A 12,500-nucleotide genomic window follows, 5' to 3' on the forward strand; every position below is an offset into this window, starting at 1 on the left:
ACCCTAAATAAACCCTCAAGTTGCTAATTGGGTAGAACTATATGAATTAAATAACCTATTAGAGTCAGTGGATGACTAAGATGATTTTTTAAATCATGATAATTGATGACATCTTTGCACTGCGATGGCTGACGGTTCACATGACTTTGGTGCCAATCAGACCAGATCTGACATGTATCAGATGCCAGCTTCTGTTGAGCAGGGTGAATAGATGTGGCGCAGAAATGTTTTTCACGATGTTCATATTATCATTATCGCGACGTAAACTTGCAAAATAATGCCTAGGCTCCCTCACAGAGTCTTCGTTCAAGCTTAGGCCAGAAATTATTCTTTTTTCTTTGACATCTCATTGACCATTTCCACCAGGCCTCAGAGCCCATGCATCTTGCCACTCGCAAATGATAAGGCCTTGTATCAAGTTCTTCCACTATTCATCCCAAACGTTGAAAGTTTTTTAAGTACGATTATCCTCTATCAGAAACGATAATTCATTTGTCTATACAAAGTAAATTCATACAATCTCCTTAATTTAAATTTTGATCACGTGTTTAGTCACGTAACAGATTTAACACACACGGCAGAATAAGAACCTGAGATATTTAATCACGAAAAAGTTCGAGATATTTTAGGCTACCCAGCAAAAGTCATTGCCGATCAATCATGTTTCTCGGAACACACTTTGGAGCCTAATTTCTTCTTCTCTATTTTTCCAGTTTTAGTTTTTTTTCTTCCAAAATGTCAAAGCTAAAGTGTCCAGCTTTCGCCTCCGTCATCCTCCCCGCTGCGGTGGAATCATGCACAAAGCGATCGCTTATTTTATGTGAAACAATAACAATCTTTTTCTCTTTCAGTTACTCAGGCTTCAGCGTGAATTTTTTAAGGCAAAGTAAAGAAGATTGCGAGAAGAAGGTTGAGCGCCTTATACTATTTAGTTTGTTAAGTAAACACTATTTCTGACTCTCTCCTCACGTCGCTGATTGCATCTAATGACACTGCAGTGTTTTTTTTTTACTTGTTACTGGAAAAGTCTGTGTTAAAATTTTATTGCAAGGTACTGTACTTCTAATAAAGGGTTTGTTACGCTCAATGCTGACTATTCCACTTTTATAAAAAGCTCTTGGTGGACAAAGACAGTCAGTATACATGACAGGGTCATGACAGCTCAACCAATGTTTGCATCAAAATTATCATACGTAATACAAATATTAAAATTTCGATAGTGTGTCGCCGTTTTTTCATGTTAAGAAAATAAAGGAAACATCTTTCCCATCATTGTGAAACTCGCCATTTCCAACTGAAAACGAAAGGAGCACTTAAAGAAGAGTGGGCTCAAAATGTTACGCTTGTTTATTCCGTTGTTTCTTGTTCTGATCTTGCGTTCCTTCGCAAGCCAGAAAAACTCTGTAAGCAATGTTTGGCACTTTTTTTAGTTCGGTCCTTGAAAATAATTAATTTTGTCTAATATAAAAAGCAAGATCAAATGAATATACACTATGACTGTGCTACTTTAACCAATAAAATACAATACTAATGCCTTGCGGATTTCCTCTTGATTAGGTATCAAATCAAAACCATTGCTGCAACTGTCGCGACGGTAAGCTAAAGACTCTTAATGAATCCTGATTCCTATTTATAGATGTTGTTCTAACATAATTTCCCATTTTTCCCCTAGGAAGGGACGGACGAGATGGTCAGAACGGTAAGATAAGGCATGGCACATATCCATATAACCATGTTTTCACTAACTGACACAATGCACAGCAGTTCTGAATTCTATTAAGAAGTAAAATACTTTCTGACCCGGTCAGCCTTCCAATTTAGTACCTATACGTATATATCTGTTCACAACGTCTGCTCACAAAAGGAACAGTAGATTGCTAGCAGGAAAATACTGCCATAGGAACTTAAATTAGCCATATAGTTACGTTCCATATTACAACTGGGCGAATTCATCTAAAAACAATATGAGAAGTTCTGACTGCTGAAAATGGAAAGTGAACCTTGTTAAAAGTCAGATAACGTAGTCAGAGTTGGGACTCTTTAATTTAGATGGTGTAGAAAAATAAATGAAGTGTTAATTAAGAGATCAAGATCACTGACGTGGCATTCAAAATTGTTGTCTTCCGCTTTCTTTTCCGTGAGTTCTTCTCGTTCTCTTTTGTACTCATTACCTTTAAATAATTTTATTTTTTCACACCCAAGGAAAGGATGGTCGTGATGGAAGAGACGGGATCAACGGGAACGGAATGAAGGTAAAAATATTAAAAAGGAATAAAGCTTTTTCCTCTTTGCCGCAGGGATCAGGAGTAAAGCGAACGCTTACTTTGTGCAAAACAATAGAGTCAATAGAAACGTTTTTAAACTCTTGCGCCAAACTAGTCGTGAGTGCATGTGCTAGAGCGTTACACTTTGAAATACTCTGCAATTTCGTCACCAGAACCTTCGGATCATGAGTAGTGGTCGAGAATGGCTACTTTGGCAAACTGACAGGAAAACATGGCGATACTTTGAAAGATCGTGACACAGAAGGTGCTCGCTTTAGAGACGTGGTAATTAACTGAGGATCGTTCAAGAGCAAACTTAGGTGGGGTTTTGGGGGAGGGGGTAAAGCTGATGGAAGTAAGACAGGAATATCTTTTTCCAATTCTCAAATGTACCCATCAGTGTATTTTTAGGGCAAGGTATAGGGGTAGAGTGAATTGCGGGAGAGAGTTAAAGCGTTCAGTGCTTTGTCTTGCGCCTCATACCATTTAGTTTGTTTAGTTAACACGTATTTCCGGCTATCTCCTCATGCCACTGATTATATAAAGGGAAACTCAATGTTATTGCTTTTATTTGCTTCAAAAATTCTTCGTAACGATTTAATAACATATACTGAACTGTACTTCAAGGACTTGCTGTTATTGCCTGTTGTGGATAGTTTTTCTGTATTTAAGCTCTCGGCCGACAAGGACACAATCTCCACCCCAGGAGCTCTTCTCCGTATAAAGGCCGGAGTCAAAACCGTAAGCACTGGGTCGAGATTGGACAAGGACAGTAAATGACAAGGGTCATGAGATTATGGGTTATCATACATAATACATACATTAAAATTTTGATGGTCTCGCCGTTTTTTCATGTTAACAAAATAAAAAAAACTATATTTCCCATCACTGCGAAACTCGCCATTTCCTACTGAAAACGGAAGAAGCACTTAAAGAAGAGTGAGCTCAAAATGTTGCGCTTGTTTATTCCCTTGTTTCTTGTTCTGGTCTTGCGTTCCTTAGCAAGCCAGAAAAACTTTGCAAAGAATGTAAGTTTGGCTTTTTTTAGTTCGGTCCTTCTATAAATTAATTTTGTGTAATAAAAAAGTAAGATCGAAAGAATAAACACCATGACTGTGCTATTTTAACCATTGAAAATTCATTATTAATACCTCGCGGATTTTCTCTTGTTTAGGTAGCAAATCAAAACCATTGCTGCAACTGTCGCGACGGTAAGCTAAAGACTTTGAATGAATTCTGATTCCTTTCTGTTCATGTTGTTTTAATATATTTTCTCATTTTTATTCTAGGAAGGGACGGACGAGATGGTCAGAACGGTAAGATAAGACATCGCACATATTAATAATAACCGGGCATGTTTTCACTAACCCGATGTTGACGATTCAAGACCCAGCAGTTCCCTTTTTTCATTAATTAAGCAGTAAAATACTTTCTGACCCGGTCAACCTTCCAATTTAGTACCTATACGTATATACCTGTTCGCACCTTCTGCCCATAAATGGAATAGTAGATTGTTAGCAGAAAATACTGCCATAAGAACTTAAACTAGTAGTACAGCTCCATATTACAACCGGTCGAATTAATCTGAGAAAATATAAGAAGTTCTGACTGTTGAAAATGGAAAACTGAACGTTATTAAAAATAAGAGTAACGTAGTCAGAGTTGGGACTTTTTAATTTAGATGGTGTAGAAAAATAAATGAACTATTAAGTAAGAGATCAATGTCACTGACGTGGCACTCAAAATTGTTGTCTTCCGCCGTTTTTTTGCGTGCGTTTTCTCTTTCTCTTTCTCTTTTCTACTCATCAGTCATTAAATTATTTTATTTTTTCACACCCAAGGAAAGGATGGTCGTGATGGAAGAGACGGGATCAACGCGGGAAACGGAATGAAGGTAAAAATATTAAAAAGGAATAACGTTTTTTCTGCCATTACCAAATCTATGATAAATTATTTCTGGGAACAAAGATGAATAAGCCAGAGGAGAACTTTTAACAACACCGGACAAAAGGCTAAGATTACTCAAGCTCCCTGCAATCCGAGATTTCAGCTGCCTCCAAAAAACACGCTTGTTTAACTCCAGAGTCTATTTTCTGAAGGAAAAGGGGACCGACACAGTACCACCTTAGTCTGTTCTCATAAATTAGTTACAAAGATAAATAATTCCGTTTAAAATCTGACGAAATCTCAGCGGTAAAGACCAGTCTTAAGTAAAAGCATTACGGAAAAGGAGATCTGAGTTTTCTAGTTTCCTCAACCCTAGATGGGTTTGAAGAACAGTTAAGGACTTGTTTGTTTTTCAGGGTCAAAAAGGAGAACGTGGTTCACCAGGAAACAACGCAGGAGCTGTAATTAAGTTTAGCGATACCGCTGAGAAATGTACCGCAAGCATCGCCGGCACTGTAAGCTACAATAGTTCCCAGAAATCGTTGCAACTCTGTGATGGAAGTGTTTGGCTTCCACTGCTGACTGTTGGCAAAGGTTACACAGCGGATAGACCAGGCCGCCATTGTTTGGATATTTTAAATTCTGGTAAGCTTAAGCAGTGATAAATAAATAGAGCCCATAAGGGAATGAGGAGAATAATGATGGTTGTAGAGAATGCTAGGAAGAACATGGCCTGCAGTGCAGGCGTATATATTGGGGGCGAGTGAAAGCTGCTTTTTAAAGTTTGCAATGCATGCTTCAGCCACCATCTTTGAACTTATTACAGAGGATGATTGCGGAGAGTAGAATTAAAGACCTTTAGGGTAGGCGTGAGGGTGAAAGGAAAAAGGTGGGAAGGGCGGGGGAGGAGAAAAGCATGGACTTGGGTACTGAGAAAAAGACTGTCATCCAAAGACGTAATAATATTCATTTTTCAATATATTTATGATCAGGCCAAAGTCATGGCAGTGGCCTTTACCGGATTGATCCAAACGGTGGCTCGACAAAAGACTCGTTCCAGGCCTTCTGCGACATGGAAACTGAGCGTGGAGGTTGGACCCTAGTTGCCACAAAGGTCTCCCCAGGCTTCCTCTTCATCAAAACTGTTTTCTCATCAGTGGCCGCTGCAACTAAGAACACAGATGCCGCGAGTCACATACACCCAAGCATAGGGAACTGGAAAGAGGTTATGTTCCGCTTTGCTGACGTTGATACCATCCGAGTCATTTACAACAGAAAAGTGGGCGCACCAAACAAAGACAAGGAGGAATTCGACAAGTTCTTGATGGGAAAGTCTATGAATGTGGGAAAAAACGTGAATGGATTTTATAAGTACAGTCCAGCAGATAACAAAAGAAATCCCAGCGTGGGTTTTGCCACCATATCTACTTTGTACTTCGGTTCAAGGAATGGGATCTCAGAAGGTCATAGTGGCACGGATAAGTGGCTTGACATGTGGCGTGGTGGAGACAGCTCAAACAACTACATCTACAGTGATAACAGCAGGGCGCGGGGCACCAAATGTATCGCGGGTTACTGTTATCTGAACAAGCCAATCTGGGTGATGGTGCGTTAGCAAATCCATCAAGCCAATACACGAGCAGCTGATTACGGGAGAGAGAATTAGATACTTCGGAGTTAAATGTCGAGAATAAAGTAGGTTTTAAAAGAGCCGGACCGCTAGAGTATCAAAAGCTCCGACAATGTTGTCAAGATTAAAACGACTTGATGATTAGTCCAGTTGAAAGAATACTCGCATCCTGTACTGAATCCTCATAAAATAAAATAAAAAGTGTTGGCGATTTGGTTGTGTGTTGTTTATTTGTCGGTTGTTTGTTTGTTTGTTTTTTTCCAGAACAATCCTTTTGTTGCTTGGGTAAGGCTGAAATAATTAAGGACTACATTCTAGCCATCGTAGAAAGCTTTTCCGTCTGGTTTCGGAGCAAAGAAAGACCGACGAAAGGAATTTTCGGTTTTGGCCGCGCGAGAAATGGAACGAGAGACATAATGAGAGAGGGTCCTTCCTTACTTTTCTTCCCCACCCCCTCCCCGCTCTTTAACTAGCGCCATTTTTCGCGCGGTCTTTTCGTTCCTTATTCTTTGCTCCCAAACCGCACGTAGACGCTTGCTACGCAAGCTGAGTAGATTCAGTTTCACTTTACCTATCCGCGAAGTTATTCAGTCGATCAGAAATATTCTCAAAAATGCAGAACTGAGGTTATTAAAGGTTCTTACAATTTACGATGCTGACTGCGTCAATTAATGAAAAATTTGTTGTTTTCAGCCTCAAAAGAGAGTAGCCTCGGTTGTTCATATTTCTTTTCCGGGTTTTCAAAATAACTCAATAGACACCGGAAAAGTATTTTTTTCTAATATTCAAGACGAAAAGGCAATTTTAAAACCACTAGGCATAACATCATCGCATTGTAGCACCCTGTGTTACATAGTCTTAAGTTATAACATATTGAATCAGAAAGCCGGTCGGCAAAGCCTATATCTATATCTAAATCTCATTTTAGTTCAAGATCATTGCATGAAGCGAATTGTTTAAAGTGCGGGTTTATTACCGATAAAGGGAGATGCGCTTGATCGTGCTCTTTTTATATTCCTCCAACCACACAAGATACGAATCGTGAAAAAGAACTTGGTATAAGCAGGACAACCGAAAATGCTGATAAGAGGACTTTTTGAAGCTGGGTCAGGTTAACATGCTTGAAATGACCGTTTTTTTGACAATAATGAGTTTTCCGATAAGAATGAAAACTCGGAGAAAACGACCTGTTCTTAAGGGACACAGAAAAAGAAATGCTTTTTAGCTTTGTTGTCATGGAGGCGATTCATAAAGTTTGAACTCCTGTTAACAAGCCCATATAACATGACCATTTAAATCAGGCATCTTGGCTCCTCATCAATAACAGCTTTGCAATTTGCTAATTAAACTTCAGTATTTTAAATAATACATTTCAGTGGTAGTATAAGGATTTACTTTCAGAGTTACACAGTCAATAATCAGATAGGGGTCAGTGGATGGCTAGGATGATGAAGTCTTAGTCCCCTCGGATAAATCACGATGATTCCGAACATCTTTGCACTGTGAAGGCTGACTGTTTTCTTGAGCTTATTGTCAAGCAGACAAGATATTAGACGCTAGGTAGCTGCTGCTGAGTAGAGCGTAGTAACCAGTTGGCTCAGTGGAATTGTCCTACTGGAATGTTTTCCACGACAGTCCATGGACATTTATTTAATCGTTATTGTAAAATTTAGGTCTTTACATATTTTTTGATCACGTGATTAGTCACGTGACAGACATTACACGTACGGAAGAAAATGACCCAGAGATATTATATATTCAGAAAAAATTTCTTCCTTCGAGGCACTTAATCTTCTATTCTCTTAAGTAACCCAGCAAAAGATATTGCAGACAATCTCATTTCTTTCTAGATAAATTTTTGAGCTAGTCGTCATTTTTTGTCATATTGTTCCTTCCAAAATATGCCACGACTATGGCGAACAGCTTTCCTCTTCTGCCTCCCTCTTGGGCTGCTATGGGATCAGGAGTGACGTGATCATGACTTACTTTGTGTGAAACAGAAGTGTTTTACACCTGTGCGCCAAAAGAATAGTTCCAGGGTGAGCTACAGTATTTTCTTATTTGACTGCCAAGAAAAGATCACCGATAATGATCACAATATAATGTCGTATAGGGAAGGTGGTCGCTTATGGTGATTAGCAGATAGAAAGAAAGGTTCCAAAGCAAAATAAAGATAAGTTGGGAAAGATTGATCCAAAATAAAATACAAATCTTTTTCTTACTCTCTCGTTTTCACATCAGTATATTTTTCGGTAAGGGTAGGGTGGCATATTCTTACGGTATTCCCAACTACTCTCCTTTTGATGCTGATCAAGGGAAGCTCAGTGTTCTTCTTTAACTGCGCCTTATAAAAGCCTCCGTAAAAATTGAATTGTGTATAACAGTACTTTAAGGGTTTGCTACACTCTTTCTTCCCCATTTTATATCGCTGATTTGTATTCCGGTATGATCAAAGGTTTTCGGCCGGCAGGGGCAGTCAAGTATGACAGTAAATTAAATCTGCATTGAAAACAGCATAAGTAATGTGAAAATTAAAATTTCGATGGTCTCGCCGCTTTTTCTTGTTTAGAAAAAAAAAAAACATCTTCCCATCCATTTTGAACTTGCCATTTTCTACTGAAAACCAAAGGAGAGTGAACTAAAAATGTTTCGCTTGGTTATTCCGTTGTTTCTTGTTCTCATCTTGCGTTCCTTCGCAACCCAGAAAACATCTCCAAGCAATGCAAGTTTCGCTTTTTTTATTTCTGTTCCTTCATGCATGAATTAATGTGGTCTAATTTAAAAAGGAAGAAAGAAGATACACCATGACTATACCACTTAAATCAGTAAAATTCACTCACTAATACCTCGCGGTTTTCTTCTTCAGTTAACAAAGCAAAACCACTGTTGTAACTCGTGTCGCGACGGTAAGCTGAAGACATTAAGAGAATCCTGATTTTTTTCTGTACATGTTCTGATTCTCTTTTTTTAAATTTTTTCCTAGGAAGGGACGGAAGAGATGGTCAAAACGGTGAGATAACACGTCGCACATATCAATATAACCATGTTCTCACTAACTGACACAATGTTGACGATTCAAGACCCAGACTTACACCCTCTGGCCATAAATGGAATATAGTAGATTGCTAGCGGGAAATACTGCCATAGGAACTTAAAGTAGCCATTTAAGTTCCATATTACAACCGAGCGAATAAATCTGAGAAAATATGAGAAGTTATAACTGTCGATAGTCGAAAAGCGAACCTTTTTAAAAATAAGATAACGTAGTCGGAGCTGGGAATTTTTAATTCAGATGGTGTAGAAAAATAGATGAAGTATTAAGCAAGAGATCAATATCACTGACGTGGCACTCAAAATTGTTGTCTTCCGCCGTTCTTTTGCATGCGTTTTCTCTTTCTCTTTTCTACTCATCAGTCATTAAATTATTTTATTTTTTCACACCCAAGGAAAGGATGGTCGTGATGGAAGAGACGGGATCAACGCGGGAAACGGAATGAAGGTAAAAATATTAAAAAGGAATAAAGTTTCTTTCTGCCATTATCAAATCGATGATAAATTATGTTTGGATCAAGGATGAATAAGCCAGACGAGAACTTTGAAGAAGACTGGGCAAAAGGCTAAGATTACTCAAGTTCCCTGCAATCTGAGATTTCCGCTGCCTAATAAACATTCCTAAAAAAAAAACACGCTTGTTTAACTCCAGAGTCTATTTTCTGTAGTAAAAGGGAGGGACACAGTACCACCTTTGTCTGTTCTAATAATTAGTTACATAAGATACAAAATTTCGGTTAAAATCTGACGAAATCTCGGTGGAAAGGCCAGTCTTCAATTAAAGGATTACAGAGAAAGAGATCTGAGTCTTCAAGTTTCCTCAACCCTAGACTTTTTTTTTGTTTTTGTTTTTCAGGGTCAAAAAGGAGAACGTGGCTCACCAGGAAACAACGCAGGAGGTGTAATTAAGTTTAGCGATACCGCTGAGAAATGTACCGCAAGCATCGCCGGCACTGTTAGTTACAATACTTCCCAGACATCCTTGCAACTCTGTGATGGAAGTGTTTGGCTTCCGGTGCTGACTGTTGAAAAAGGTTACACAGCGGATAGACCCGGCCGCCATTGTTTGGATATTTTAAATTCTGGTAAGATTAAACTGTGATAAATAAAAAAAAACCATTGATACTGAGGAGAGTAATGATGGTTGTAGAAAATGCTGGGAAGCAGCTGGTCTGCAATACAGGTGTACATATTGAGGGCGAGTGAAAGCTGCTTTTTAAAGTTTGTAATGCTGGGGACGCCATCTTTCATCTTTTTACAGAGGATGAGTGCGGAGAGTAGAAATAAAAACCCTTGGGGTAGGCATAAGGGCGAAAGAAAAAGAAAAGCATGGACTTGGGTATTGGGGAAAAAACTGTCATTCAAAGACGTGTTTCTTAAATAAGCCTACCAAAGTTCATCTTATTAATCATAAAATATAAACAAACATCTTAAATAATATTCATTGTTCAATTTATTTATGATCAGGCCAAAGTCATGGCAGTAGGCTTTACTGGATTGATCCAAACGGTGGTTCGACAAAAGACTCGTTCCAAGCCTTTTGCGACATGGAAACTGAGCATGGAGGTTGGACCCTAGTTGCCACCAAGGTCTCCCTAGGCTTCCTCTGCATCAAAACTGTTTTCTCATCAGTGGCCGCTGCAACTAAGAACGCAGATGCCGCAAGTCACGTACACCCAAGCATGGGAGACTGGAAAGAGGCTATGTTCCGTTTTGCTGACGTTGATACCATCCGACTTATTTACAACAGAAAAGCGGGCGCACCAAACAAAGACAAGGAGGAATTCGACAAATTCTTGATGGGAAAGTCTATGGATTTGAGAAAGCCTGTGAATGGATTTTACAAGTACACTCCAGCAGATAACAAAAGAAATCCCAGCGTGGGTTTTGCCACCATATCCTCTTTCCACTTCTATTCAAGCGGTGGGATCTCAGAAGATCTCCGTGGCACGGATAAGTGGCTTGACATGTGGCATGCTGGTGATCGCTCAAACAACTACATCTACAGCGATAACAGCAGGGCGCGGGGCACCAAATGTATCGCGGGCTACTGTTATCTGAACAAGCCAATCTGGGTGATGGTGCGTTAGCAAATCCATCAAGCCTATAGCCGAGCAGCTAATTACGCGAGAAAGAACTAGATACTTAGGTGTTAACAGGCGATAATAAAGTAGGTTTTAAAACAGACTGCTGCAGTATTAAACGTTCCAACAATGTTGTCAAGATTATAACGACCTGATATTAGTCCCGTTAAAAGGAGTTCTCGCATCTTGTACTGACTGCTCATAAAATAAAAGTAAAAGAAGCATTGGCGATTTGGGTGTGTTGTTTATTGGTCGTTTGTTTGTTTTTTTCTCAAAACAACCCTTTTGTTGCTTAGGAGGGGGAAAATTAAGGAAGGGTTAGATTCAGTTCCACTCTACTACTAGTGCACCTGTTATGCGCAAGTTTTTCGGAATTATCCACTCAGAAATAATTAAAAAACTAAGAATAACGATTGACTGCGTCAATTAATGACAACTATGTAGCCTTTTTACATATTTCTTTTTTCGGTTTTCGAAATAACTGAACGGACAGGAGAAGTATTTTTTCTAATATGCAAAAAGAAAAAGGACTTTTGATATTATCAAGTATAACATCGAATATTATCACCATGTGGTACATACTCTTGAGTTTTAAGGATTGGATCAGAAAGTTGGAAAAGCTTATACCGGCTCTTTTTCAAGATCACAAAATTTATGTTAGCCGTCTACAGCTATAAAAGACGCGCTTCCTTGTGAATCTCTTTATATTCCTTTAACCTAACAGCAGACAAATCGTTAAACAAAAATATATGAATAATCACCGAAGAGGCCCGAAATGTCCAATATGAGAGATTACGTTTGTCAATGTCTTTACTGCGAGAAATCGAGGTAATATCAAGTGGCATGATCTGTCGTTATCGCGGGAATATCGTAGCACCAAACACATCTTGAGACGAACTGATTATAAAACAAAACCTTTATCTGATCTTCTAGTTAGGTTGGCTCCATGTGAACAGAACTTTTGGAGTTTTGTTGGTGGTCTGATCCCCCTGATCATTTTCTTTTGCTTTCCAACACTTGTTTTATGGAGATGTCCCAGATTTTTCCCCATTATTAAGTTACCAGTAAGAGTGAAAACTCGGATAGAATAGCATTTGTATGTTACTCTAAATAAACCCTCAAGTTGCTAATTGGGTAGAATCATATAAATTAAATGACCTATTAGAGTCAGTGGATGACTAAGATGATTTTTTAAATCATGATAATTGATGACATCTTTGCACTGCGATGGCTGACGGTTCACATGACTTTGGTGCCAATCAGACCAGATCTGACATGTATCAGATGCCAGCTTCTGTTGAGCAGGGTGAATAGATGTGGCGCAGAAATGTTTTTCACGATGATCATATTATTATTATTATTATTACCGCGACGTAAACTTGCAAAATAATGATTAGACTCTCTCACAGAGTCCTCATTCAAGCTTAGGCCAGAATTTATCTTTTTTCTTTGACATCTCATTGACCATTTCCACCAGGCCCCAGAGCCCGTGCATCTTGCCACTCGCAAATGATGAGGCCTTGTATCAAGTTCTTCCACTATTCATCCCAAACGTTGAAAGTTTTTTAAGTACGATTATCCTCT

The 12,500-nt window shown here is 38.9% G+C and overlaps 3 protein-coding genes across 6 annotated transcripts; all 3 read left to right on the forward strand.

Annotated features, from left to right (window-relative positions):
• The first annotated feature begins 1,254 nt into the window (after positions 1–1,254).
• On the forward strand, positions 1,255–5,950 carry LOC140951766 (uncharacterized). 4 transcript variants are annotated; one of them, XM_073401100.1, is made up of 9 exons: positions 1,255–1,412; positions 1,558–1,594; positions 1,673–1,699; positions 2,203–2,252; positions 3,439–3,475; positions 3,554–3,580; positions 4,106–4,158; positions 4,568–4,796; positions 5,144–5,950. In XM_073401100.1, exons 1-9 carry the CDS (start codon positions 1,335–1,337, stop codon positions 5,764–5,766), a joined length of 1,161 nt encoding a protein of 386 aa, XP_073257201.1. In that variant the 5' UTR covers positions 1,255–1,334; the 3' UTR covers positions 5,767–5,950. The 4 variants fall into 4 exon arrangements, with proteins under 4 accessions (XP_073257201.1, XP_073257202.1, XP_073257203.1 ...); XM_073401101.1 differs by having other exon boundaries at positions 1,255–1,403; positions 5,144–5,815; XM_073401102.1 differs by lacking the exons at positions 1,673–1,699; positions 2,203–2,252; positions 3,439–3,475 and having other exon boundaries at positions 5,144–5,949.
• A 2,457-nt stretch (positions 5,951–8,407) lies between these two features.
• Positions 8,408–9,934, forward strand: LOC140952480 (uncharacterized). Its single transcript, XM_073401906.1, has 5 exons — positions 8,408–8,503; positions 8,648–8,687; positions 8,765–8,791; positions 9,228–9,280; positions 9,689–9,934. Exons 1-5 carry the CDS (start codon positions 8,426–8,428, stop codon positions 9,932–9,934), a joined length of 444 nt encoding a protein of 147 aa, XP_073258007.1. The 5' UTR covers positions 8,408–8,425.
• A 38-nt stretch (positions 9,935–9,972) lies between these two features.
• LOC140952484 (uncharacterized) lies at positions 9,973–11,128 on the forward strand. Its single transcript, XM_073401908.1, has 2 exons — positions 9,973–10,030; positions 10,300–11,128. The coding sequence occupies exons 1-2, from the start codon at positions 9,973–9,975 to the stop codon at positions 10,920–10,922; spliced, it is 681 nt and encodes a 226-aa protein (XP_073258009.1). The 3' UTR covers positions 10,923–11,128.
• Positions 11,129–12,500: the final 1,372 nt, after the last annotated feature.

This window comes from Porites lutea, chromosome 11 (genome assembly GCF_958299795.1).
Source record: "Porites lutea chromosome 11, jaPorLute2.1, whole genome shotgun sequence".
Classification (NCBI taxonomy): Eukaryota; Metazoa; Cnidaria; class Anthozoa; order Scleractinia; family Poritidae; genus Porites; species Porites lutea.